The 26,651-nt window shown below is 43.7% G+C and overlaps 1 protein-coding gene across 1 annotated transcript in view; it reads left to right on the forward strand.

Moving 5' to 3' along the window:
- THADA (THADA armadillo repeat containing) overlaps positions 1–26,651 on the forward strand; it is a 445,161-nt gene that overhangs the window by 363,510 nt on the left and 55,000 nt on the right. Inside the window, exons 32-36 of the mRNA XM_036750973.1 lie at positions 6,428–6,816; positions 7,440–7,564; positions 8,417–8,489; positions 10,353–10,506; positions 13,166–13,297. Of these exons, the coding sequence (XP_036606868.1) occupies positions 6,428–6,816; positions 7,440–7,564; positions 8,417–8,489; positions 10,353–10,506; positions 13,166–13,297 (873 nt within the window). The remainder of the gene's footprint in view (positions 1–6,427; positions 6,817–7,439; positions 7,565–8,416; positions 8,490–10,352; positions 10,507–13,165; positions 13,298–26,651) is intronic.

The raw sequence follows: 26,651 nt of genomic DNA on the forward strand, positions 1-26,651 counted from the left end.
GTTCTTGTGCTCCTTCCCTTTTTTAACAGGAAGAATGTAAACTTAAAAAAATTTAATGTGCTCATTTCTGACTTAACCTCATAGCCTCACAACATTAAAATATAATGGGATTCTTTTTCAAAATGTTTCATTTCTTTCCTAAAAGAGTGGGGGGATTATTTTTAAAAGAGACTTGCCAATATTTGAAAAACATCATTTAATCATCTTCTGGGGCTCCACTTGGGATCATAACCTTAGGTCTATCCATAGAAGGCTTTGAAAGCCATTGCTAAATGAAATACCAAATGCTAAGTGAAATGCTTCCCCTCACCCCATTCTGACCCATTCCTCACATTTGCACCAAAAAATAAAGTCACTTTCTCTTTTGAGAAACTGGTCTTCACAGTCTTGAAAGGCCCTAAAGTGGAAGTGGCTTAGATGTCTTCTACTTGGTCCCAGAGGGTGGAATTAGGACTAGTAGCTAGTCAAAAAGAAACAAATGCAGACAACATTTCCTAACATTTCCTAGAGCTTTCTAGCAGTAGAGTGGACTGCTTGTCATCGTGGAGCCTAAATGACCATGTGTCGGGTATGTTGCAGAAGAGACTATTTTTCTAGATGTGTTGGACTAGATAGATAGCCATTGAAATCCCTTCCAACCCCAGAATTCTGTGATTCTTTGATTCCTCATTTCATGCTGACTTTTCTAAGTCCTTAGAAGGATCACTGTGGCTCCTACTTCCAGACTTCCAGTGTTCATAGGCAACACAGTTGACACCAGTGTGGCTCAGGCCTGGACCTGGGCTGAGACAGTGCTGGCTTTCCAGGACAGAACTGTGAAATGAGGCCTACTGTCATTGCTTCTGAAAACCCAGATTCCCGGCAAAACCTTTCGCTGCTTAGTTTTAATAGCATGTTTGCTTAATGGAAGATACGCAGTTGTCATTGAACCCTTTGTTGGATTTTATCACTTTATCAAAGCTTACTATCGAGGCACAGAATTCATAGGTAGATTTGAGAACCTTACTGCTGACAGCAAGATCTCAGCAAAAAAATCTTTTCTCCTACAGGTTTTCTCACCCATTTAGCAAGCTATAATCATAATTTATTTCCAATTAAAAGAAAACCATTTCCAGAATAGAAAGAACTTTTAGACAAGCAATGAATGCGAGGACGCAAACGAAATTAGATGAGGACAAAAAAATAAACTCGCCCTTGGGTATATGAGAACTACAGTGAATGTGGCCTGTCTGGTCTAGTCACATCTTTGGATTCTTGACCACAGCCATGTCGCTCATCCCTCACCCCAGGACAAGTAACAGTTTATGGTAGGCAGGTCTTTCATTTAGAGTTTTATTTATTCACTGTCTGGGTACGAGCAGTGAAGGTGAGCTGGCAAGTATTCTATATTCACGGAAAAGAATGATTTAAAGTCCTAGGGGGATGTGGTGCCCCAAAGCTAGACTTCGTCTCACCAGTACAAAATGGTGCAAATCAGAACCAACTACTGTCCACATGGCTGTCCCTTGCTCTCAGTCAATGACTGTTTATTAAACCTGTGTCTGTTAATCAATGAACATTTATTAAATGCTTTTTTATTAAGAGAGGAGAAAATATTCTAGAGAAGTCAAGACAGATTAGAAGTGAGAAGAGGCCATTAGATTTGGCCATCATAAGATCGTTGGTGACTTTGAAAAGAATAATTTCAACTCGGCAATGAAGTTTGGAACCAGATTACAAAAGGCAAAGAAGAGAGTGAGGGGAGGGGGAATGAAGCAAGATGTTGAGCCGAGAAAAGCAAATAAGATATAGGATGTTAGCTAGTGGGGATGGTAGGATCTAGTGAGAGGTTTGTTTTTTTTTTAAAGATGGCAGAGATATGGGCATATTTCTAGGTATCAGGAAGGAAACTGCCTAGGTATCTAGGAAGAGATTAAACATAAGGGGGCCAGGTGGTTGTGAGGGCAATCTGCCGAGGAAAACAGGAAGGGATGGAATGAAGTGTACTCACAGAAGGACTGGCCTTGGGGAAGAAGGCCACTTCTTTGTTAGACACTGGAATAAAGCAGGAATTAGTGGGAGATATATTCAAGGAGTTATAAAACAAAAAAACCTTTTTTACCCTTAGAGATGAGGGAGTCTGTCCTCATCTGAGAGGGTGGGGGCAGGGCGTACTGTTGGGAGTCTAGAATAGTTCCTGTCATGAATGAGATGCTGGTGGTGTTTTCATTGAGTTTTTTCAGTCTTGTCTGACTCTTCATGACCCCATTTGAGGTTTTCTTGGCAAAGACACTGGAGTAGTTTGTCATTTCCTTCTCCAGTTCACTGTACAGATGAGGAAACTGAGGCAGACAGGATGAAGTGACTTGCCCAGGGTCACACAGCTAATATGTGTCTGAAGCCAGACTTGAACTCAGGAAGATGAGTCTTCCTGACTCCATCTACTGTGCCACCTAGCTACCCCATAACCAATACTTCCTATATTTAACATTGTCAAATTTTTTTTGCTGTTGTTGACCACCTAGCTGATATATTCAGAATAAATTGGAGATAACCTCAGAGGGAAGAAAAAAAGAAAGGTCTGTCAAAGGCACCTTTCCTGAGTCCAGTTTAGAGAATACTGACTGCACTGTCTGGTGCCTTTGTGGACAATCCAGCTCCCATTTATTGATTATTCAGATGGTAGAGGTATTAGAAAGGTGTATTTTCCTGGCATTTGAGGTCCATTTTGAGAACATCTCTTTACTATAGTTCCTTTTAGGCAAAGCATTGGAGAGCCTCGGGGACACAACCTCAGACATAAGTTTGGTTAGCTTAGTGTCAGGCCACAGCTCCTTCTTGGCTCCCTCCTTGACCAGTCTGCATTCCCTCAGCTGCATCTCTGGTTCCTGCCTACTGCCCACAGCCAGACCAGGGTCGTGTCCCACTAGAGTTCTTTGTTCTCCTGGGAGCACACAAACAGTACACATCGTCTGAAGCCCTAGACTTTCAAAAGGACACCTAAACTCACACACAGGGACTCTCAGAACAGTGCTGCTGGTGAAGCTTCCTCACTCATAACTGCGCTATTTGTGTGACCTTGAACGCTGAAATTTCTCTCTCTAATCATAACCTTCTATCAGCACCTTTTTCTTCCCTCTGCTCCACTAAACCTATTTTTCATCCTTGTTGCAACTTGTGCCAAGCTCTTTACCACAGTTTGGCTGCCATTTTGCTCCTTTTGTAGTCTTGGCCCCATGTTCCATCAGTTCAGCTCTATACTGTCCTCCACCTTTGCCCTTCTTGCCCTTCTATCTATAACTGCTCATGCAATGCCAGACTCCAGCCCTGGGTCACCCCTACCATCCACCTTCTCCACATGCACACTGATGAACACCCCTGGAGAAATTAACTTCACTGTGTAGGTCATAGCCACTGAAATTTGTGAGCTAATATCACCTGGGCCCTCACTGCTGCAAGGCAGTTTATTCTTCCCTGATTGAGTCTATGACGTGCCACAGAATTGCCATCTTAAATCTTTTCTCTCATCAAGCCCTATATCAGTAAGGCAATAAACACATCAATGATAATTGTGAATATGCCTATGTAGCTCTGTATCGCAAAGTATGAGAGACTCTCCACAAAGAAGGTAAAAGAAATATAACATTTATTCAGACACCAGAGAACCATATCCCATAACCAAATGTTCAGCTCCCACAGCCAGTCAGCCCACTTTATCATAACAGCAAGGAACTTAAAACACCATATCACAGCCTGGAGCCTCACCATCCCAAAACTTCTCTGACCCCCTGCTGGGATTTTCCCCAAAGCAAACTCACTAAGTCAGCCTGTTCAGTTCTAACACTCACGAGGGCAGCCATTAGCAGCCATAACTGCGCTGTCGCATGCTCTCTTTCTCTCTCTCTCTCTCTCTCTCTCTGTCAGCATTTCCTGTGACATAACTTCCTTTCCCTGTCAGGAAGTTCCTCCCACCACATGGGTCTTGGGCTTCCTGTGACATATCAGGTTACATGGCCTATTAATGGGTGGGAAAGATCTTCAAATCTAAATTGATACTACAAGCCCCTTACATCATTCTTCTCCATTCCCCCTTCCCAGAGGAATTTACCTTCTACTTTGCTGAGAAAGTAGAAGACATGGGCATTGAGTTCTCTATTGTCCCCTACCACATGCTTTGGATCTCTGATACATCTTGAGCCTGGAGTCTGAAAGACTTATCTTCCTGAGTTCCAATCTGGCCTCTTACTCGCTGTGTGACCCTGGACAAGTCACCTAAACCTGTTTGCCTCAGTTTCCTCATCTGTCAAATGAGCTGGAGAAGGAAATGGAAAACCACTCCAGTGTCTTTGCCAAGAAAACCCCAAATGGGGTCACAAAGAGTCAGACGCTACTGAAAATGACCGGACAACATCTTTTGTTTTAGTCTCTGAGGAAGAGACTCCCTAGATCAAGCCCTCTGTTTGATGCTGTTCTGTCTCATCCAGGTACCTGCCCCACCCAGTGGCATATTCTCTCTGTCTCGCTGTCTCTGTCTTTTCTTTCTCTCTCTCTCTCTCTCTCTCTCTCTGTCTCTCTTCCTCCCTCTTCTCCTTCCCTTCTCTTCTACTGTTCCATCCTCCTTCAGTTTGTTGTTTTTTTTTTATCTACTGCTTCCTCCCCTACTGCTAATAAAATTTCCCAGGTCACCCCACCCTTTAAAAACTTGACCCTGCCATCTCATCAAGCAGTCATCCTAAAATTATCTACACATGTTGCCCATGTTTCCTCATCTTCAGATCATTTCTCATCCCCCTGGAGTTGACTCTACTATTCTTCTGAACTTTTATTCCCAAGGTTACCAGCAATCTCTTAACTGCTCAGTTGGATGACCTTTTCTCAGTCTTTATTCCATCTGATATCTCTGAAGCTTTTGACACTGTTGAGCAGCCCTTTGTCCTGGGCCAGGGGTGGGGAACCTGTGGCCTTAGGGACATATATGGCCTTCTAGGTCCTTGGGTCCTAAGGCCTTTTGACTGAGTCCAAGTTTTATGGAATAAATCCTTTTATTAAGGGGATTTGTTCTGTGAAGTTTGGATTCAGTCAAAGGGCCACACTTGAGGACCTAAAGGGCAACATTTGGGCTTGAGGCTGCAGGTTCCCCACTCCTGTATCTAGGTACTTCTCCTCCCTTGGCTTATGTGACACTGCTCTTTCCCTGTTCTCTTCTCCATATCTGTACAGATGGAAATTTCTAATGAATTAGTGTCTTTGAATTATTAAAATGCTTTTTTTCAGATATCAAATGTTATGACACAATAGCAAAAGGTCCAAATATCCATTTTCCTTCAAAATTATCTTCAAATTTTCTTCAAAATTATTATCTTTGGCCACTTCACTTCAGTAAACATTTATTAAGCCCCTGCCCTGGAAAAGAAAATGGCAAACCATTCCAATATCTTTGCCAGGAAAACCCCAAATGGAGTCACAAAGAGTCAGACATGTCTGAAAATGACTGGACAACAAAGCTCCTACTATGTGCTGGGCACTGTGCTAAGCACAACCTTTATACTTAGATAGACATTTCATCATTAAAGGGCCCCTCATTTCTAAGCAATCCATATGGAGTCAATTCAGGAAAGATATTTTAAATGCCAACTGTGCATTTCCAAAGTCAAAATTTCTGCCCCTCCACTGTGTAATGTTCTACACAAGCTTTAGCAGGTTCTGCTAAAACTGGAAAGATTTTCTGCATAGGGTAGGCAGTGAATTGAGTGTCCATCAGGCAAGCACCAGCCCAGCTAACTAGAAAGGAGCTTACCACCAGGAGGTTGGCCACGAAGTAGTCATTTTGTGGGGTTTGGTTTTGTTTTGCTTTTTACCAACAGCAACTCATGAATACTGTCTAGTAAAGTATGTAGAGTTACGATCTCCATCAGGGAAGGGAGGGCCCATACTCATGAAATCCCGGACCTTTGAAGAATCAGTGTGATAGAGGGTATATAGGGTTACAATCTCCCTCAAGAAAGGGAGGGCCCATATTCATGAAATCCCGGACCCCTGAAGAATCAGTGTGATAGAGATGTATAGGGTTATGACCTCCATCAGGGAAGAGAGGACCCATACTTATGAAATCCCGGACCCCTGAAGTATCAGTATGGTAGAGATATATAGGGTTACAATCTCCATCAGGGAAGGGAGGACCCATACTCATGAAATCCTGGACCCTTGAGGAATCAGTGTGGTAGAGTAGAAAAGAGAACCACCTCTGACATTACCTATATGACTTGGGCAAGTTCCTTCACTTCCCTCAGCCTCAGTTTCTGAATCTGTAAAATGAGGAGGTAGTCCTAGATGGCCTCTGAGGCCCCTTGCAGCTCTAGATCTATGATCCTCTAAAGGGAAGGAGTTTCTGCTGTGTTCTTTCAAAAAGGTAGTAAAGTCACTTTTCCTCATGATTTTTGCTTTTTAGGCCTCAAAAGCTTTGGCTTCTGGGAAGAGGTTGCCACAATCATCTCTGAATCTGAACTAAAAACTGGGATTCCCTATTCCACTGCCATCCCTGGTCTGATCCAGTATTTGCAGAGCCTCACCAGACTGGTGATAGCTGCCATGTTTGCCACAGCAGCTTACCCCAGTGAGAAGACAAAGGACAATCCCATCTCTCTTGTTCAGCTGTTACAGTCTGACTTCCCTGAAGTACGCCTGCTGACTTTGGAAACCTTGCTGCATTTGGTGGCTCCAGCAGTCCCAGAGCAGAAGACAGCAGAAGAGCAAGGCCCCCTACCCTACCTTCCTGATGTGAGGGAGTCGCTCTTGAAGATGGCCATGGAAGAAAAGCACCAAGAGTGCTTTGCCAAGGTTCAGTCCTTGGTTACTTTCCCCCATGTTCCAGTCCTTCCTGTTCCTATAGAGTTCACTAGGGTGTTGGTGCTTTAAAAGTAGGATGTAACTCAGGGGCTCCTTATAGGGTAAGGAGTGGAGTACATTGGATTTAGTGTTGATAGGACAAGGATGATATTTACTGAACTCTGTATGGGGCGCAAGATGGCTCTGTGATCACAGAGGTACTTACTAAGCTGTCTGCCGATAGTGATGGGGGGGGAGGGGTATAGTAATGAAGTACAGAGGCTAGTTAGACCACACTCTGAATGTTCAGCCCCTAGCTAAACCAAAATTAGGTCTAGCACATGTGAAAGATTGACCTGCCTGGTCTAGTATAAGGGACATTGCCCTAACAAGCTGGAGATCTGGGTTCTAATCCTAATTTGGGTAAATCATTGCCTTTCCCCATAACTCAATTTCCAATCTGATTCTAGGATAATATTCTCCACCTTTCAGGAGGGTAGTGATCTTAAAATGAGACATAATCACCATATCAGCACAGGATATTATGTGGGAACTCACAGACTTCTATTTACTCCTCCCCACACTAAGTAATTATTTCTTCTTTCACTCATTTTGCTTCTAATTTATATTTATAGATTTTGAAAATTCTCCATCGCATGGATGTCAGCAAGTGGCTTCCTCTGACTGAAAGTTGTATCCACCAGACCCCAAAGGAATTCTTGACCTGGACAATGAGTGTTGCAAATGCTTCCAGTGAGAGGTCTGGTCCCCTAGTTGCTGCTACATACAATCCCCCCTTCTCTCTCCCTTTCTCTCTCCCTCTCTATCTCAGTTGTTCTCTCCCTCCCTCTCTTTCTCTCCCTCTCCCTGTTCCACTCTCTCTCATTTTATTCATACTTTTTATTTCTATTTCTTACACAAACTTGAGATGGCTAAGTGGTGCAGTGGAGGGTAGTGGTGCATTGGGCCTAGAGTCAGGAAGACCTGAGTGCCACCTCAGATGTCAACCTGTCTGCCTCAGTTTTCTCATCTGAAAAATGAGGATAAAAATAGCACCTGCCCCCCCCCCAGAGCTGTTGTGAGGATAAAATGAGATAATATATGTAAAGCAATTTGTAAACCTTCAAGTGCTCTGTAAATGCTAGCTATTATTATTAAGTAAAAAGGATCATTTTATTTGCTGAATATTAATAGTATAAGAGGCAGTGTTGTATAGTGAATAGAGAGCAGACCTTGGAGTCAGTGAATAATGTCACCCCTGGGTTTAAGTTCTGCCTTTTGACACATACTGGCTGTGTGTGACCTTGAGTGAGTCACTTAACCTTCAGTGCTCCAGGCCTTTCTCCAAGGTAGTAAGTTTCATTCAGTAGGTCAGCTCACATGGATTAAGCACCTACTGTGTGCCCAGCAAAACAGTTGCTAATCTGCATTTGGAGAAGTTCCTCCACTGGGAGTTCCCTACACCAGTGAAATCACTGGTCAGGACAAAAATATAAATATATATATATATAGATAGATAGATAGATAGATAGATAGATATTGAAGTACACAGCTCTGTTCATGAAGCATCAGTTTCATTTTATGTTGTGTTCTCTTCCACTTTTTTCCCCAGAACCAAAATTCAGAGTGAAGCTCTGAGGCTTGCCTCCAAACTGGTCATTCACCACGTGCAGATGTATAAGGAGGTAAGGCTGGTCCACTTCCTGTTCAGGGAGGGTCATTTTGGTCCCCTGTCAGTAAAAATGAGCTGTCCCCAAGGGGAAGACATGCCAAGGAATAGGATAGTTTCTCCCCAAACTTTTGGGCATAACCAAAGCCATCTGTGTCTGTGTCTTCATTCTGGGGGCAGCTGCTTTTAGTCCATGGCACCTGCCCACCCACCTGCCAGCATCCTCCACTAAAATTCATCTCTCTCTCTGTCCTGGGAAGCCAGACCTGATTAACCTCATCTGCCCTGTCAGTGACAGGATGTTATTCACCTTAGGAACTCAGTTCTTCTGTGCCTAAGTTAAATCACTCTTTCCAAAAAATAGGTGCTGTTTTCACTTGATTTATCTTGAAATCAGATGCTATATTTCATATATTTTTAAGCCATAGGCACTACTATAGCTGAGTGAAGTTTTTTGGTTTCAGTCAGGATCTTTGATTTCACTGATATAGAGAACATCTTTGCTAATGCAAATAGGCAGCTCATCTATATTTACATTCTTAAGAGGTCACACACGTCACACAGCTAGTATGTGTCATATACAGGTCTTGAACCTACATCTTTTTAAAAAATATTTTTAAAAGTTATTCCCTTAAATATTTCCTGATTACATGTAAAATAATTTGAACATTAATTTTTTCTAAATTTTGAGTACCAAATTCTCTCTCTCCTTCCTACCCCTTCCCAACCCCTTGAGAAGGCAAACAATATTATATTGATTATATATGTGAATCATGCAAAACATATTTTCATATTACGCATGCTTTAGAAGAAAATACACATTAAAAAGGAGCAAGAAAAATAAAGTTTAAAACAGTCCACTTCAGTCTGTTCTCAGAGTTTATCAGTTCTCTCTCTGGAGGTGGATAGCATTTTTCATCATAGATCCTTGTCTCGATCAGAGTAGCTAAGTCTTTCACAGTTGCTCTTCCTTACAATATTGCCATTTCTGTATACAGCGATCTCCTGGTTCTGCTCACTTCACTTTGCATCAGTTATGTAAGACTTTTCAGGGTTTCCTGAAAGCATCCTGCTCATCATTTCTTACAGCACAGTTCCATCGGAAACATATACCACAACTTGTTTAGCCATTTCCCAGTTGATGGGCGTCCCCTCCATTTTCAGTCCTTTGCCACCACAAAAAAAAACTGCTATAAATATTTTTGTACAAATAGGTCCTTTTCCTTTCGAACTTACATCTTTCTGACTTTGAGGCCACAGTTTAATTCCAGGATTACACACACAGGGACCTGGGAAATGGCTTATTTCATATTTGTATTTTAGCTTTTTAAAAAAAACTCACGGTTAAAAAAAAAGGTTAAAAAAGGTAAAAAAAAAAAAAACTCAAGATAAAAAAACCCCAAGATGTTAAAAATTGTTTTTACATGCAATTGGGAAAACATAAAATAGTATTAAAAAAAATTTTAGACTCAAGGTACATTTTTTTCCAGTTTGGGAGGTGAAAAAATAAAAGTAATTAGTAGTTAGCTTAATCCAGCAAAATTGCCTCTTAAGGTTAAAACAGAAATGGGCCTTTGTTTATGCACTCCTAACTTCAGAGCATGTAAGATAGGGTGTTACTATGATAATCAATGTATCCTCCTAGAAGACCAAAACAGATGCTCAGTGGAGTTGGGTTCCTTACTGCAGGATTGACAGCTCTTTAATGCCCCTCCTGCACCTATTCCAGGATGGGTTTTCTTTGGGTTTGTTTATTTCTGTCTAGCATCTGGACCCAAGGACTCTCTACCCACTGTGGGAATCACTAATAGAGCAGATCTAGCAGTCCCAGCCCCGAGCTATGGCCATACCTTGCTGCCAATCTGTTCTGTGCTTTCAGGGTTTGCCCTTGATGGAAACGGAACTGAAGCAGTGGGTTCAATTAGTGGCCTATTGCTGTGCAGGCGAACTCCAGACGGAGACCAGACTGGCAGCGGCTGAAGTCCTCATCAGCATTACACCGTTCTTCCTGACCAACCAGCATCTGATTCTTGGTGAGTACCTTGACCAGAGGTACCACGTGGTGTGAAGGACCATGTCCTTACCAAACCGTCTAAAAGCGCATGATTTAAAAGTGACTGAAAAGGAAAACAACAGAAGGGAAAAAATACACCTCAACTATATGTGAGATAAATGCCCTTGTGGTCATAATTGCTTGAAAATCGGAAAAACATCTGCTGTCTCTGCATGAAACTAGACCAGGGTGGAATCACAAGACTGTAGATTTTAAGAACTGAAAGGGATTTTAGAGGCAGTCTAGTCCAACCCCTCATTTTACAGATAAGGAAACTGAGACCCAGGGAGGTTAAATGATGTGCCCATGGTCACATTGGTAGCAAGTGGCAGAGCTGCCTCCCAAACTTGTTTTTATTTGGTGGCTGATCAGCACATTCACACTCAGTGCTAGACATGATGTTAGGCTCTAGAGCACATACTTCTGGCAGAGCTTCCACAAGGGATACATTTGGATCAGCAGCATACACGCTCTTCCCTGGGCATTCTTGGGAGCACTGTAGAATTCTAATCTCTCCTCCCAACCAATGTTAAAAATATTGGATGAGCAAAGTGGAGGTCATGACTTTAGAGAAGAGGTGTCAAACTGAAGACAGAACTCCCCAGTGCTGAGAACCAGATTAAAATGGAAATGGAAAATGGTTAGCAAAGTAAATAAAACTACAACATAAATAATGTTGATTTGTAGTTTGCTAAGTCAGTGTGCAGCCTGCAAGGATGCCCTCGTCTTTGAGTTCCACACCACTGCTTTAGAGGCCTGATGATGGGGAATCAGGCTTCCTTTCTCTCATCAGAGAAGTGCCCAACCACTTATAGGTATGGAACAAGGCATAGATGTTCAGCCATGGCCAACATGCTGATTTGTTTTGCTTGACTGTACTTAGCCATTGCAAGGGAGGATTCACTTGGTGAGAGGTAGTCATTGGGATGTAATGGAGATATTAAAAAAAAAGAACAACAGTAAAGCATCTAAAAAGGAAAAAGTTAACAAGATAGAACTCCTATCTGGGAGTTAGTAAGAAGATTGTCTCCTAAATGTCTGCCCTTTCCTTGTTTCACCTGCTTTACTCTTATCTGGAGATTAAGAGATGAGCAATCCATTCATTTATTCATCCAAATCAAACCTGTATCAAGTTTCTGCTATATACAAGCCACCATTCCAAGGACACAAAGGTGGACTGAGATATAGTCTCTGCCACAAACTGCTCATAATGGAGTAGGGGGATAGTTTAGGGGCACAAACAACTATAAGGCGAAATAAAATGTTCGAAACAATCTCTGCAGTATTCTGGGGATTTCTATAAATACAATGTCATCCACAAACGGGAGCCTCTGGAGGATTTCACAATCCATAAGGAATCTTTTTCCTTTTAGACCGATTATCCTATGTAGCCTAACTATCCACTTAGGAAAAATCAAGTAGATGAAGAATGCAAAGTGTCCAGACTCTAATATACAATGGTATGGACAGCCCATGGAGCTGGTCCATCATTGCATAAATCTTGGACAGATGTTATAGGTAAAAAATGAAGTGGACCCAGAATTGAATATGATTTTATTTGGGTATTTATTTTATTGAGTAGTCCTAATGACAGTCTTGTTCCTTCCAAGTTTCTTGAAACAAAGGCCCATCTTTTTAACAGCAGTGTTCTTCTAGTGATGTTGTATGTCTGTGAATCACGAAGTATTCTATATTCCAAAGAATTAAGGTGGTAAAGGGTAATGGAAAGGCACTTTGTATGTGTACATAACTCAGAATTTATTACCAACAAATAATTCCTTACCAGAAGTCACATGAATGAATGAATAAAAAATATTAAGTGCTTACTCTGTAAAATATTGAGCTAATTAGATGCTAGATATACAAATACAAAAGTAAAATTGTTCATGCCCTCAGAGAGCTTACTTTCTAATAGAGTGAGATAACACAATGTAGGGGGGTAGTGACCAGGGAAGGGTATTTTGTTCCTAAAAGATAAATAGCCTGTGCACTCCCTTGGTACCCAAATGATGTCTGGAGATCCAGAGGAAACTTTCCAGAATGTTGAGGGCAGCCCCTGTGAAGAATGTATAGGGCATGGTCAAGATGAGGATGAGAAGGTATGGATGGGTTGTGATCTCCACCATTGGATGGAGTACCCACTTGAATAAAACTAGAGTTAGTGTTGAGGAGAGAGGTATAGGACAATCACTAGAAAAGTGTGACACTGTCAGCCCTAGTCTTATGGATCTTCATGGTTCCTTTACCCTATTTCAATTTTATCTTTGTGGAAATGTTACCTCTAAGATTTTCTAGAATAAAGCAATCTTTGGAATTGCTTTCCCAAAATGCCCTCATTTGTGAGCTCTTACTTTTTTATAGATTGTGAATTATCTGGGATATCTGTGACCCTGGTTCCAGCCTTTCCACCGTGGGTAGTTATCATGACAGGGTAGCAGGGGGCTGCCAGTCAGTCAAGAAACCAGTCTCTGTCTTCTAGACATCTGTCCTCCCCAGAATGGAATTCCTATATCCACCCCCTCATATTTCTTGGCCATATCTCTGTCTGATACACAGAAAAAGAAGAGTCAGAAGAAACACCTGATTGTGGTTTTGTTACAATAATGACTCTAAAATTCATCTTCTTCTTGTGTCCTTAGGCCTTCTAGATACCCTTACGCTCTGGAAGTGTGTCTTCATCCTTCTGCAGAGTGAGGAACAAACTGTCAGAGATAGAGCAACCCAAGTAGTCCAGGCTGCCCTGTCCCAGGAAAACACCTGCCAGACAACAGGTATGGTCCTCTCTTTGGGTTTGGCTTCATTTTTTTTTGAGGTTTAAAACCTAATCAAGAAGACATTGATTGATTTTCTTGATGGCTTCATGTTTCTCTTATACCTAGTGCTAAATCTTGGTTATCTGAATAATTGAACCTCAGAGATAGTTCCAGAATGCCAATTTTGCCATGTTATTTCAGTCTCTCCTATGTGGCAGATCAGCAGAAGCTTCTTCTTGTTTGAGCCCTGGCCCCTATCTCATGGCTTGGAACTCTAATAAATGAAATAGTAGTTTAAACAAAAACAAGACAGAGTAAGAGAATAGAGAAGAAAGTAGTGAGCCCTGGATAATCCACAAATAGATGGCTAGCTCCTGGATAATTGAGAGTTAGTGTTGCTCAGCTTCCTCATCTATAAAATGGATGTATTAACAGTACCTACTGCATAGGGTTGTTGTGAGGATAAAATGAGATAGCATTATATAAATGCTAGAGATCATCATCATCATCATCATCATCGTCATCATGATGGTTCTTACATGACTGTAGACCCTGTGGAAGACAAGGGAAGAGAGCTTACTTTTACGTCTCTGTCCCAGGGATGCTGGGACTCTGCCATGTCCTTGACTGTGTCACACAGAGAGGAGGAGATCTCTCTAGTGGGATGTGCCGGGTGGTGCCACAGCGGCATTAGTGCCCCCAGTGAATGGGCAGAGGAGCACCCCCTCCACTGGTAGCTGGAGGAGACCAACCTGGCCACTAATTCAGAAGCTGAACCAGGAGCCTAGGAAAGTGGTCATCAGATAAGGTCGACTGGTTCTGTTTGGCTGCTCCTTGGGGCTAGGTGGCAAAGGAGGCCCAAGCTTCACTAGCCAGAACTCCAGGGAACAGTAACCTTTGGGGGTGTGGGGCGGAGGGCGGGGGGTGGAGGTAGGGCCGGGGACCTCTGCCTGAGGTTGGACCAGGAAGTTCCCTGGACTAGGAGGGAGAACAGGGTGAATGTTACATACTGTAATGACTACATGGCACTTTATTCACATGCATACTGACTGAAATGCTTTAACAAGAAACACGATCTGGGCATTGGAGAGGCACAACTAGGGCCTTGCTCCCTCTGAAACTAGGGCTATCGTCCCGTTAGATGATGTGGTGAACCTTGACTTTCCCTGGCAAGCACTCACTTTTCTGGACTAGAGTTCTCTTCCATGATTCTCTTCCCTCTTTAATTGAAAAGAGGAGGAGGAGGAAGAGAGTGGTGATGAGGAGGAAGAGGAGGAGAAATAGGGTGGTGATGAAGAGGAGGAGGAGGGTGGTAATGATGATGACAGCACAGCCTTTGTTTAATACTTAACTGCTTACAAAGCATTTTCATGTTCCATCATTTAATCCTTCCAGAAGCTCTGTGAGGCAGGTAGGACAGATGTTATTATCCCCACATTACACAGGAGGAAATTGAAGCTTACAGAGGTTACATAATGTACCTGAGCTCACACAGTTACTGAATGGTGGAGCCAGGACTAGAACCCAGGCCGCCTGGGTCCTCATCTAACATTTCCCCTAGTGTACCATCATGTCTCTCAAGGATGCCACCCCACCTCAGGGAAAGGATAGCTAGAACCTACCCTTACCTTTAGACAGCACAGGCAGTTAAAACTGTGCATGATTTAGTAGATCCAGGGAAGGTTCCCTGCCTGAAAATATTCCCCACGTTAGATTGTCATACTGTCTAGAATTTTATCAATAGATATTCAGTTCCTTTGACTTAACCATTATCCTCTTTTAAAACATAAGTACTCCTGGAAAGAGACAATTTTGATTGAACACCCAGTGTATAATTGTGTAATGAACGGAGTACAGTATACTCCCTATGCATCTCCTGACTCCCTTGCTCCAGCGACTGAGCAAGAGAAATGTAGGTAGGGTTCTGTCTTCCTGGGCTTGGCATACTTGTACACTTCTTCCCGCAGTGTTTATGCCCAGATTGTTAGCATCTTCTCTGGGCTTTTATCACTTTCAAAAGTTCATGGCAGCCTGACCTATCAGTAGTTTCATTTTCATCTCTCTGCTGTGGCTGTAAGGAACAGAAATTGAGTGACTTGGATTGGAAGAATTCAGGGACAGGTGTTCACCTTGAAGAGAAAAGGGAATGTAGCACTGCCTGTCACACCAGGACCAGGCCGGGGTCCATCCTTGCCTGTTTCTTGACAGTACCCTGGGGGTTTAGAGTGAATTTGGGCCCTTGGTTTCTGTAAGAAAATAGCCTGAGGACTAAGTGAGAGCTTTTCTCAACTGAGTAACTGAGGCAAGATGAATAGTGACCCCCGATGGGCCCCTAAGCCTTGATAGTGCTATTTTTATGTGTTTGATTTATTTGGAACAGGCTTTAGGTCAGATGCACATACACAGCAGTGACAAAATCCAACAGCTGTAGCTCCCCTGAATAGAGTGGGAACTGGAGACTGGCCCAGCAGCTAGGTCTTGAAATGGCCCCCTCCCTCTTGGTCAGTTGCCTGGGGCTCAGCATACGTAGCGTTCCCCACATCTCCAGTTTTCATATTGATTGTCAGCTGCCGAGTGCTCTTGGATACCAAGTCTTGGTAATAGTATTTGGAAGACCCAAAGGGGCTGATCCTAAGGCCTGGTCTGCATCTGATAAAGACTTGCATGATCACCAACTTAAGCTCCAGGTACCAGGATATTTACATGATCACAAAACCTAGAGCTGGAAAGGACCAAAGAAATCGTCTAGTTCAACTCCCTAATTTACAAATAAAGAATTTAGGCCCAGAGGGACGAAGTGATTCGTCCCAAGGTCATACAGCTAGTAAGTCTCAGAGTTAGAATCTGAATCCATGTGTTCTGAGCCTGAATTCAGCCTTCTCTCCATTACATCTTTCAATCGCTAAAAAACACTACTGTCCTATGATACAACTTCAGTTACCCTTGAGCTCAAAAAACAGTTTCCTCCCACCCTCCCCCCAACTATTAGCCCTGCCCACTTTAGTAACACCACCATCAAGTGTGGTGTAGAAACCCTTCAGACCACTGCTGCTCCTGGAAACCAAACTGTCTGAAACTGAGCAAATTCCATTCTCGTTCTGTTTCCCCCAAATAGCTCTGTGCCAAGTAGCTTAAGATCTCTCCTTTCAGTCAGGCGGAGGCCACAGAGGTCTGTGATTGTTTTTTCATCTGTCAAGGCATAAAGTACAGAATATTGTGTCCATACAGGGAGCAGAAAAGAGGAGGTCATAAGGAATACCAATGTTACAGTCACTGCCCGGGCAGAGTGGTTTTCTTTTCTTGCCTTAATTTAATTGTATGATAAGCCCAAAATGGGGGTCTCATCCTAAATCTGTCCCCTCTTTCTCTGAGGCATAAAAGAAGAGACCGGTCTCAACCTTCTCTGATACTGGCTTGCAGATGGGGTGGGCATTTCTAGGAGAGGAATCAGTGCTACAGACCCAGGAAAAGGACTTAGAGTTCATAAAAGTTTTTGTAATGGAGGCTGAATATAGATGCCTTTCTTCCCCCAGGCTTGGAGAAACTAAGATGGGAAGAGAAAACTCAACATCTTTTGCTACTTTCACTTTTCTTATCTAGGAAGAAACCCAATATTAGGCCACAGAGTGTGTTTTCTTGATGACTCAAGGCTCTTAAAACTAGGGACCTGACTATTAACCCTGTCACAGGTCCATGCATGCATAGATTCAGAGCAGAAAGGGAACTTAGAGGTAAGTCACCTAGACTAATCCCTTCATTTTATAGGGCAGAAAACTGAGGTCCATAGAAATTAAGTGACTTTCCCAAGGTACCACAGATTGTAAATAACAAAGCCAAGATTTGGTCCCAGATCATCTTACTCCAATACTAATCCCCTGTCCATTACTCCATGCTGTCTATCTGTAAGTGGACCAGATGAGAGTAAAACTTGACTCTAGATGAGCTCCAGCATGCTTCATGCCTTTTACTAGAATGAAAGAGATGAATGGGTGATTCTGGAAGAGTTAGGTGCCTCTAGCCTGTGAAAGGGGGCTGTAGTGGGGTTAGGGTTCATGACCAGAGGGTTGGCTCAGCACACTCCTGTGCTTAGAGATCCTTTGTTATCTTGGGGTTTTTATTTATCTTTCTGCTGATCTCATCGACATCTGTCCCAAATGGTACTTTCTCATCCCCTTGAGACTTCAAACCTGGCATCCCATTGGAAAAGTGCTCCATATTCAAGCTGTGCCATTTCTGTAGTTGGCACTGAGGAGGCAAACACAAAAAGGAAAATCCCTGCCCTCAAGGAGCTTATGTTTCTATAGGCGGCTTCCTGTGTTGACCTTGAACAAGTCACTTAATCACATCAGCCTCGGTTTTCTCATCTGTAAAATGGTGAACTTGAATGGGTGTTGAACTTGAGGTCCCTTCCAATCCTAAACATATCACCTGGAATGCTAAGCACCGCACTAGGAAGATCAAGGAAAGACAGAATGCTAACAGACCCACCTAGAAGGGTACAGACCATGTAACAGATTGCTTTCAGAGGACCGGGCTCACCAGGTTCAGAGGAACCCATCGCCCAACCTGCTTCAAAGTGAACTTTCAGCCCCAACAACTCTGAACACCATCTGGTAAGTCACACAGGTGTTGAGACCTGCATCAGTGACTCCATCACAGATCCTTGAAGTACAGGAGTGGAATCCATCTCTTTGGTTATCTTTATTCCTAAAACTCAGGTCTGATCTTGTCATTCCCCATTCAGTGAACAACATTGCTTCTCTGTCTCCTTTGCAAGCAAATGTAAAATCCTCTGGCACTTAGAGCTCTTCGTAACTTAGCCCTCTACCTTTCCAGTTTTCTCATACCCAACTTCCCCCTGTCATCCCCTTCCCCTCCCGCCCCGCCCCCATCATGTTCTCGGCAATCCGGTGACACTGGCCTCCTTGCCACTGTGTCTCACACGAGATGCTCCTGGCTCTGGGCATTTTCACTGTTGTTCTGTATGTCTGGGATTTCCTCCCTCCTCATCTCTGTCCTGGAATGCCTGGCTTCCTTCAAGTCGAAACTAGAAGTCCACGTTCTACAAGAATCCTTTCCTGATCCCCTTCAATGCTGGGCTTCCCCGGACTTTGTTAATTATCTCCAATTTATCCCATGCAATTCTATGTCTACTTTGGACATGGTGGTTTACATGCCGTCTCCCCATTTAGACTGCAACCTCCTTGAGAGAGGGACTGCCTTTTACCTTATTTTATATCCTCAGCACCAGCCACAGCGTTTGGCACGTAGTAGTAGCAGCAGTGATAGTAATAGTAGTGGTGGTGGTGGTGGTGGTTGTTCTTTAGTCCAGTCTGACTTTTTGTAACCCCTTTTGGGGGTTTTTCTTGGCAAAGATACTGAGGTGGTTTGCCATTTCCTTCTCTGGCTCCTTTTACAGATGGAGAAACTGAGGCCAACAAAGTTAAGCGACTTGCCCAGGGTCACCCAGCTAGTTAGCCTCTAAAGTCACATTTGAACTCATGTCTTCCTGACTCCAGGCCCCGCACTCTATCCTCAGCACCACCTAGCTGCCCTGGAACGTAATAGGTGTTTATTAAACGATTGTCAATTGACCGACTGACTGATTTGTGTGGAGCTCAAAAAGGACGACGTAAACTCCTAGCAGTCTTACACAGATGGTTGGATTTTGAGTTTAACCCACACAGAGGAACAGGGTCTTGTCCCTGAGATTGACCCAGAGATTGATAGGGATTGACTGTGAGAGAACAGGGTCACCCAATCAGTATGGGCCAGGTGCTGAGCAAAGTGCTGGGGATTCAGAGGCAAAATAAAATCGCCCTTGCCCTCAAGGAGCTCGTATTCCACCAGCAGAGACACTATGTGCCCAAATGAATATGTACAGAATTGTAGACCGGTTTAATCTGCACTACGACTTTTGGGACACCCTGTATACAAGATGACTGTGAAGTCATTTGGAGACAGAGGGCACTAGGTGCCGGGAGCAATCAGGAAGGGCTTCATGCAGCAGGCGGTGCTTGAGCTGAGTCTTCAAGGAAACAGGGATTCTAAGAGACAGAGATGAGGAGGGGAGCGCACTGCATACACAAGGCGCAGCACTGAATGATGTGTATTTGTGAGACTAAGGAAACCTGTTTAGCTGGGCCAAGGAATGCAGGAAGGACAGTAGAGCCTCTCAAAACTGGAAAGGTGAGTTTGAGTCCTGTTGTGAAGGGCTTTTATTGACAAACAGAGGAATTTCAGTGTGATCCTAGAGGCAATAGAGAGCCACCAGAGTTAATGAACAGGGAGATAACCTGGCCAGGCCTGCGCTATAGGAAAATCCCTTTGGCAGCAAGGTGGAGGAGGGGTTGGGGAAGGAGACGAGGTGAAGGGGATCTCAACCACAGCGCAGTCATACTGGAGAGATGTCCTAGAAGTAAAAATTATGAGAATTGGCAGTTCACTGGAAAAGTAGGGTGAAAGAAAATAAGGAGTCAGGTATAACACCAAGATTTTAAAACCTAGGAGACTGGAAGGATAGAGGTCCCCTTGATGGAAGTAGGAAACTTTGGAAGAGAGGTTTGGGGGCAGGGGGAGATAATAAGTCCTCTCTAGGACATGTTGAGTTTTGAAATGTCTCTGGGACACCAGTTTGAAATGCCCACTAGGGAACTGGTGGCATGGGACTAGAGCTATGGAAAGAAACTAAGGGCTGGATAGAGAGATCTAGGAGTCCTCTCCATAGAGATGATAATTAAGCCTTGGAAGCTGATTAGGTCACCAGGTGAGAAAGTATATAGAAGGAAAGGCCAGAACAGAGCTTTGCCCACGCAGAGGATAAACCTGCAAAGGAGACTGAGGCAGACATGGAAGAGGTGAGCCAAGAGAGAACAATGTCACAGAAACCAAGGAAGGGTGTAGAGAAGCAGAGGGGTCAGTAGTGCCAGATGCTGCAGAGATGTCAGGAAGGACTTTGCATCAGAACTGACAATTAAAAGGTCATTGGTAACATTGGAAAGAGCAGCTTCAGTTGAATGTTGTGGTTGTGAAAGTCTGAGTGAGAGGAGTCCAGGAAGTGGAAGCAGGAAACACAGACTGCTTTTTCTGTGGCTGAGAAAGGAAGGAGAGATACAGTACAGTAGCTGGAGAATTGATTTTCTTTGTTTTTTAGGATGAGGGAGATTTGGTCATGCTTATAAGAAACAGGGAAGGAGCCAATAGATGAGGAGAGATGGAAGGTTAGAGAGGAGAGAGGATTGTGGGGGCAGTCTGCTGGAGAAGATAGGAGAGGAGGACCAGAAGAAGTTGGCCTCCATAAGAAGATCCAACTCTTTAACAAAGAATGGCAAATGGTGTCAAAGGCTTTTGAGATGTAGAGGACAGAAGAGGGAGCTCATGGCAAATGACTTCTGCTTTCTCAGTAAAATGTGAGACAGGGTACTCAACTGAGAGTGTGAGGGGAGGGAGAAGTATAGGAAGCTTGAGGAGAGAAGTGAAGATTGAGAATAGCCTCTGTGGGCAGTGGGACAGACAGTCAGGGAGGAGTAAAAGGAAATTCCTTGCTACGGTGAGGGCCCAGTTGATAGTACAGAGCTGCAGAATTTAAGAGTTGGGATAGACCCCAGCAGCCAATCTAGTCCAACCCATACATGAAAAGGAACTCCCAAGATAATAGCATAGCCTACAAGAGTGGTCCAGCTTCTGCCAGAAGACCTCTAAGGAAGGGAAACACAACGTTCCTTGAGGCAGGACGTTTTGCTTCTTTGTAACTTATCCCCATTGCTTCTGGTTTTGCCCTCAGAGCCAAATGGAGCAAGTCTAGTTAGCCCTTCAAATACTTAGACAGCAATCATGGCCCCTCTGAGTAAACCACACCCTGTTCTTTCAATGGACCCTCATATGACATTGACCCAAGGACATCTCCAGCTTATCAATGTCCATCCTCAACCATGATGCCCACAATGGAACACAGTTCTCTAGTGTGGTCTCAGGAAGGAAGGGTAGATTGTGACTATTCCCTCCCTAATCCTGGAAGTTCTGCGCCCACTTAATTCAGACTAAGATTTCATGACTTTCTTGGTTGCCACAGCACTCTGCTAGTTTATATTGGGCTTGCAGGACACTAAGACCCCCAGATCCACAGCATTGCCCTCATCCCCAGCACCTAGTACAGTGCCTGACACATGGTAAGTGCTTAGTAAATATATATTGACTGACTGTCAAAAAAAAGAAATGAAGTTAGGCTTTGGTGACCCGTTCTTAGCTCTTTCTAAACATCTCTTCCTCTCTCTATATGTTCCCAACCATCTCTTTAATAATGTATTCTAGATTTTTTTTCCAGGAACCAAAATCACATACACTGTCTGACCTGTAGCCTGCAGGCTCTCTTCTTTCTCTTTTCCTTTTTTGAAAATGGAGACAGTTGCCCTTCTCCAGTCTGGTAGTAACTCATGTTTTCCATGATTTTTTTAAAGTACCATTGACAGTGGCTCAGCAGTCCCACCTGCCGGTTCTTTTAGGACCAGAGGACAGTTTATCTGGGCCAGACAACTTGAATTCATCAAGGGTAACTGGGTGCTCTCCAGCTAACTCCCTGTTAGTCATTTTAACATGTCATTTCCAGTAGAAAGAGTTTGGATTTTTTGCCTTTTAAGAAAAAAACAAATAAAATGACAATTGAGCAATTTTTCCCCTTTATTGTCAGTTATCATTATCCTGTCCTGCCCCAAGCATCCATCCAATCCTCCTTTTCCTCCTAATATAACTTTTTTTTAAAAAAATCCTTTTTATCCTTGGCTTCCCTTGCCAACCTTAGCTCATTCTGAGCTTTTGTATTCCTGATACTTTTTATAGGAGCCCGATCCTATTTTCTCTCCTCATTGAAATTGCTTCCCTTTGTGTCTTCAGAATTTCATTCTTCAGGACCTCCCGTCCATCCGGGCTGACCTTCCTGAATCATTTCACTCCCTAGTAGCCCACCAATCTTCTTTCTGAACCATTTGAAATCTGCTTCTACCACATCTAGAGTGCATGTCAGAAGGACTGCATGGTCACTTACCCCCAAAGCTCCCATCATTTCTACTCCAGCAGCAAGTTCCTCTGTGTTAGTTTAGTGGTAATTTCCCTTGTTGGTTCCTCTACCTTTCGAAGAATGACATGAATGCTAAGGCAGGTCAAGGTGCTTTTGTTGGAGAGAGAGTTTCAGAAGGCACCTGCCTAACTGAGGTCCTCTGTCACCAGGCACCTCCATCCGAGACTTGTATTGCTTCCCAGGCTCCTCTTCCAGCTTCCTTTTCAGTCCAGGTCTATAGTATTTGCCATCGACAAAATCACTTCTGTTTCTTGCTCCCTTGACCTTAACCGTCCTACTTCCTCCCTCTTGTTCCTCCTGGACTTCCTCACACAAGTATGCCTCTTAATGTGCAGTGCTACTCGATCCTGTTTCTTTTGAATCAATTATGCCTGTCCAAAGCCATGGTTCACACATGGGTTGCATCCAACACGTCTCAGTGATACCGAGGAGGTCAAATCTGCCCACTTGCATTGGGACCCTTGATACCTCTCATTTGATCCTTAAACTTTAGGCATATATCTATGGGCTTTACTATGGGTCCCTGTCTTGGTTATTGTCTCCCATGGATTTCCAGGTGTCTGCACTGCTCTTCTTCCTCCTTTGTGGCTCTTCTTTATAGTATCTAACCTGAGGGAGCTCTACCCACGCAGTCTTCTCTCTTGTTCCTCTCTCTACCTACCCCACCATTATTTTTAAAACTTTTTTATTTATTTTTAGTTTTCAACATTCACTTCCTTAAGTTTTAAATTTTCTCCTCCCTCTCCAAGATGGCATGCAATCTGATATAGGCGCTACATATACATTCCTATTAAACATATTTTCACATTAGTCATGTTGTATAGAAGAATTCTAATGAATGGGAGAAACCATGAGAAAGAAAAAAAACAAAACAAAATAAAAAAGCAAATAGTCTGCTTCGCTTTGCATTCAGACTCCATAGTTCTTTCTCTGGATGTGGATGGCATCTTCTACCAGGAGTTCTTTGGAATTGTTTTAGGTCCTTGCATTGCTGAGAATGGTTAAGTCTATCAAAATCAGTCATTGCACACTGTGGCTGTTACTGTGTACAGTGTTGTCCTGGTTCTGCTCATTTCACTCAGCATCAGTTCATATATTAGTCTTTCCAGGTTTTTCTGAAGTCTGCCTGTTCATCATTTCTTATAGCACAATAGTTATTTATTAAAGTTTTAAAAGATTAAATAGCATAAATTTGTAGTACACCCAGACGCTTGGCTGTGTGACTTCTTCCAGGTCTTTTCAACCACACATAAGTGTAAGTGCTGCACAGAAGGAAAGAGCTTGGGGCAACACATCCATGTCCCATGTAGTCGTCTTCTTGGTACCCAGTCCCCTAGACTAGGGAAGATACACTTGTATGGGATGAAGCCCAGGGTCTACATTGTATGTGCCACCCATGGTCAGACTCCTTCAAGGAGGAGAGCCAGACAGTTGAACACTAGAGGCCAAGCTCCTAAAGGCAGGGCCTCATGGGGAAGGCTGGGATCCTAGTATTACTGGGGCTGGACAGGTTCTAACGTGAGGGGCAAGTGGGAGGGGTTTGGGGAGGATTGTGGGACCCAGGAGTATCACAACTTTGGTCTATTCTTTGCTTCCCTTGGTTCCCCCAGCCAACATCTTTTCCTTATAGCTCCTGAAGACCCCTTTCTCCTATCCTTTGCTACATGACCGTTTTCCCACCTAACTCATGGAGCCTTCTCCATGCCTCCCTTCTTTCCTCTGGCCCATCTGTGACATTTAGAAAAAAGATCTTTCTTTTTTAAATAGATCTCTGGTGACTAAGGAAAAGAGGGTCATGGATAGGATTGAATGAAAGCCCAGAAGTTCAATTTGTTAAGCTAGTGTCTGCTTTTAAGGACAAGGAAAATAAATGCCTTAATATGAATCTTTGTCTGTTGCTCTTCCTCAAGGAGCTGGCTTCAAGGCCAGGGTCTTCTCCAGATTATTCAGGTTCAGTTCCTTGTGGACTTTGCCAGACACTTTTTAATGTTGGAGCAGGGCATCCCCTCCCCTCCTCTTGGAGCTGTATCCAGCTAGCTGTTGTGCCTCCTGGTAACTTCCCCCTTTTCTGAACTTTTGTCTCCCTAACAAGCTTTACCACCATCAGCATTCGATCCTAATTGTGCCTTGTTCTGTCCAGTGTTTCACATGATTTAGTCCTGTCTCCCTAACTTACCTATACATTCCCTGAGAGTAAGAACTGAGTGCCCTTTTATCTTGCCCACAGCAGTCAGCACAGGGCTGGACACCTCATGAGCCCTGTCCATACATGTTGATGTATCGATATTTAAGTCAGCAATCTCTGGATCAGTTTTCAGGTTTTGTTTTTGTTTTTGTGGTAGGAAAATTCAAAAGATGTCAACCTGTCCTTAGAAATAAACAGACAGAAAAATACATATGTCTTGTATCACACCAGTAGCACCATCCCAAAGGGGAGATTTTCTGTTATTGCATGTACCACCTTCCCAGACTGTTCAAGCTCTGTCTTATCTTGTGGAGAGAGGCTTTGCCCAGCCTTGTGCCGCTCTGCCCCCTCCCAGCTTTCTCTCTCCTTGCACAAGTGTTTACAAATCAACCCCCAGCTGCTGGTTCTAGGACACTGGCCTGGGAATAGAAGAGGCTCTGAGCTGGGCCTGAGGTGCCTTCACCAAGGACCCTTCTCCATTCAGAAAGGCAAGGGCAGTACCCTTTGGGTGGGGCATTTTGCTCAGCATAATGGTCATCGCATGTTCCCGAGGGTGGTGAGGGCTTAGCAAGGGAGGAGGAGGAACAGGATATAGAAATATGACACTGCGATTAGAGAAGCAAGCAGCAGACAAACAGTAAAGTGGAACCGAGGAGGAGGAGGAGGAGATGGAGGAGGACGAAGAGAAACAGATTCGGATTGCCAAGAGCAGGGCAAGAAAAAACAGAGGAAATCCGTCCCCTCTCGATTCCCCTCAAAACACATTCTCCCCAGCCTACCCCACCCCAGATGGACAAATATGTCCCAGCCTGAGGGGATCACACAAGTGAGTCTCGTGATCTCCAAGGGAGGGAATGGACAGAGAGAGATAATCAGTCCTGGGTCACTGTGACATTATACAACATCCCCAGAGTGAGATGTCCAAGTCAACAAGGTCCCCAGAGCCTGGGGTGAGGGGGGTGGGGGGAGCAGGAGGTTTGGGTCACAGAGATTCAGATTGTTGTGGTCTCCCACATACCCATAGCAGGGCAGAAATCCTGAAGCAGCTGTTCCATTGACACCAGGCTTTTGGGTCATTTTCTCAAGGGCTTCACCTCCCCTGGGTTCAGTTACCTCTTAGAAATCATCTCTTCTTACTCACTGCCTCTTGGCAGGGCTTTATCTAACCCATTATGAACAGTTACTACTGGTTGCAATATGGAGGAACTTTCCAAAGCTTCCTTCCAGAGTCCCTTCATGTGGCCCATCAATCACATTTGGTGATCAGTTTCTTGTGTTACTCCATGGTCTTCCTGCATGTACCATGTCCCTGTCTCTATTTTCTGACTTCTTTGTTTTCCCTGGATACTCATGATCCCCTTCCTCATCCAAGTGGTCCATATAATTGTCTTGTTAGTACTTGACCATTATTAAGTAGGGCAGAAAGAAGAGCTCAGATTCTGTGTATTTGTTTTTCATTTGTTCATGATAAATTAGGATCCCATTCACTTTCAAGGCTAAACCAAGAGCGCTGAAATACTAAAATATGCTCAGTACAACTGGGGCTGCTAGATCCTTCCTATTTATATTTGTCCCCAGGTAATTGTTGTTCATCTTTTTTTCTTGGAGGGGGGGAGGACAGGGCAATTGGGGTTAAGTGACTTGCCCAAGGTCACACTGCTAGTAAGTGTCAAGTGTCCGAGGTCGGTTTTGAGCTCAGGTCCTCCTGACTCCAGGGCTGGTGCTCTACTCACTGCGCCACCTAGCTGCCCCTGTTCATCTTCTATTATTATGGTTTGCTTCCCACACTCTGAATGTAATAATTCCCATTTGTTTTTTCTATGTGCATTTTGCCCCAGGTTTACAAACCATAGCTTCTGTGTTACAGTCGTTACTAGCTATTCAGTTTATTGACTTAAAAAAACCAATTTGTGTTATGGGGCATAGCTATCTGTCACTGGTCTAGGCCAGAGGAAATACCTGTTGATTCTTTTGGACTGCTACCATGGCAGGACACTTGTGCTCCCTTAGCCAATGCTGAGTCCTTACTGTTGGCAGAGGCCTTCCAAGTCTAGCATATACATAAGAAATACACCCCCCAAAAAAAACCAAAACCCCAAACCCCAAACCTTGGC

The sequence above is a fragment of the Trichosurus vulpecula genome, chromosome 3, assembly GCF_011100635.1.
Source record: "Trichosurus vulpecula isolate mTriVul1 chromosome 3, mTriVul1.pri, whole genome shotgun sequence".
NCBI lineage: Eukaryota > Metazoa > Chordata > Mammalia > Diprotodontia > Phalangeridae > Trichosurus > Trichosurus vulpecula.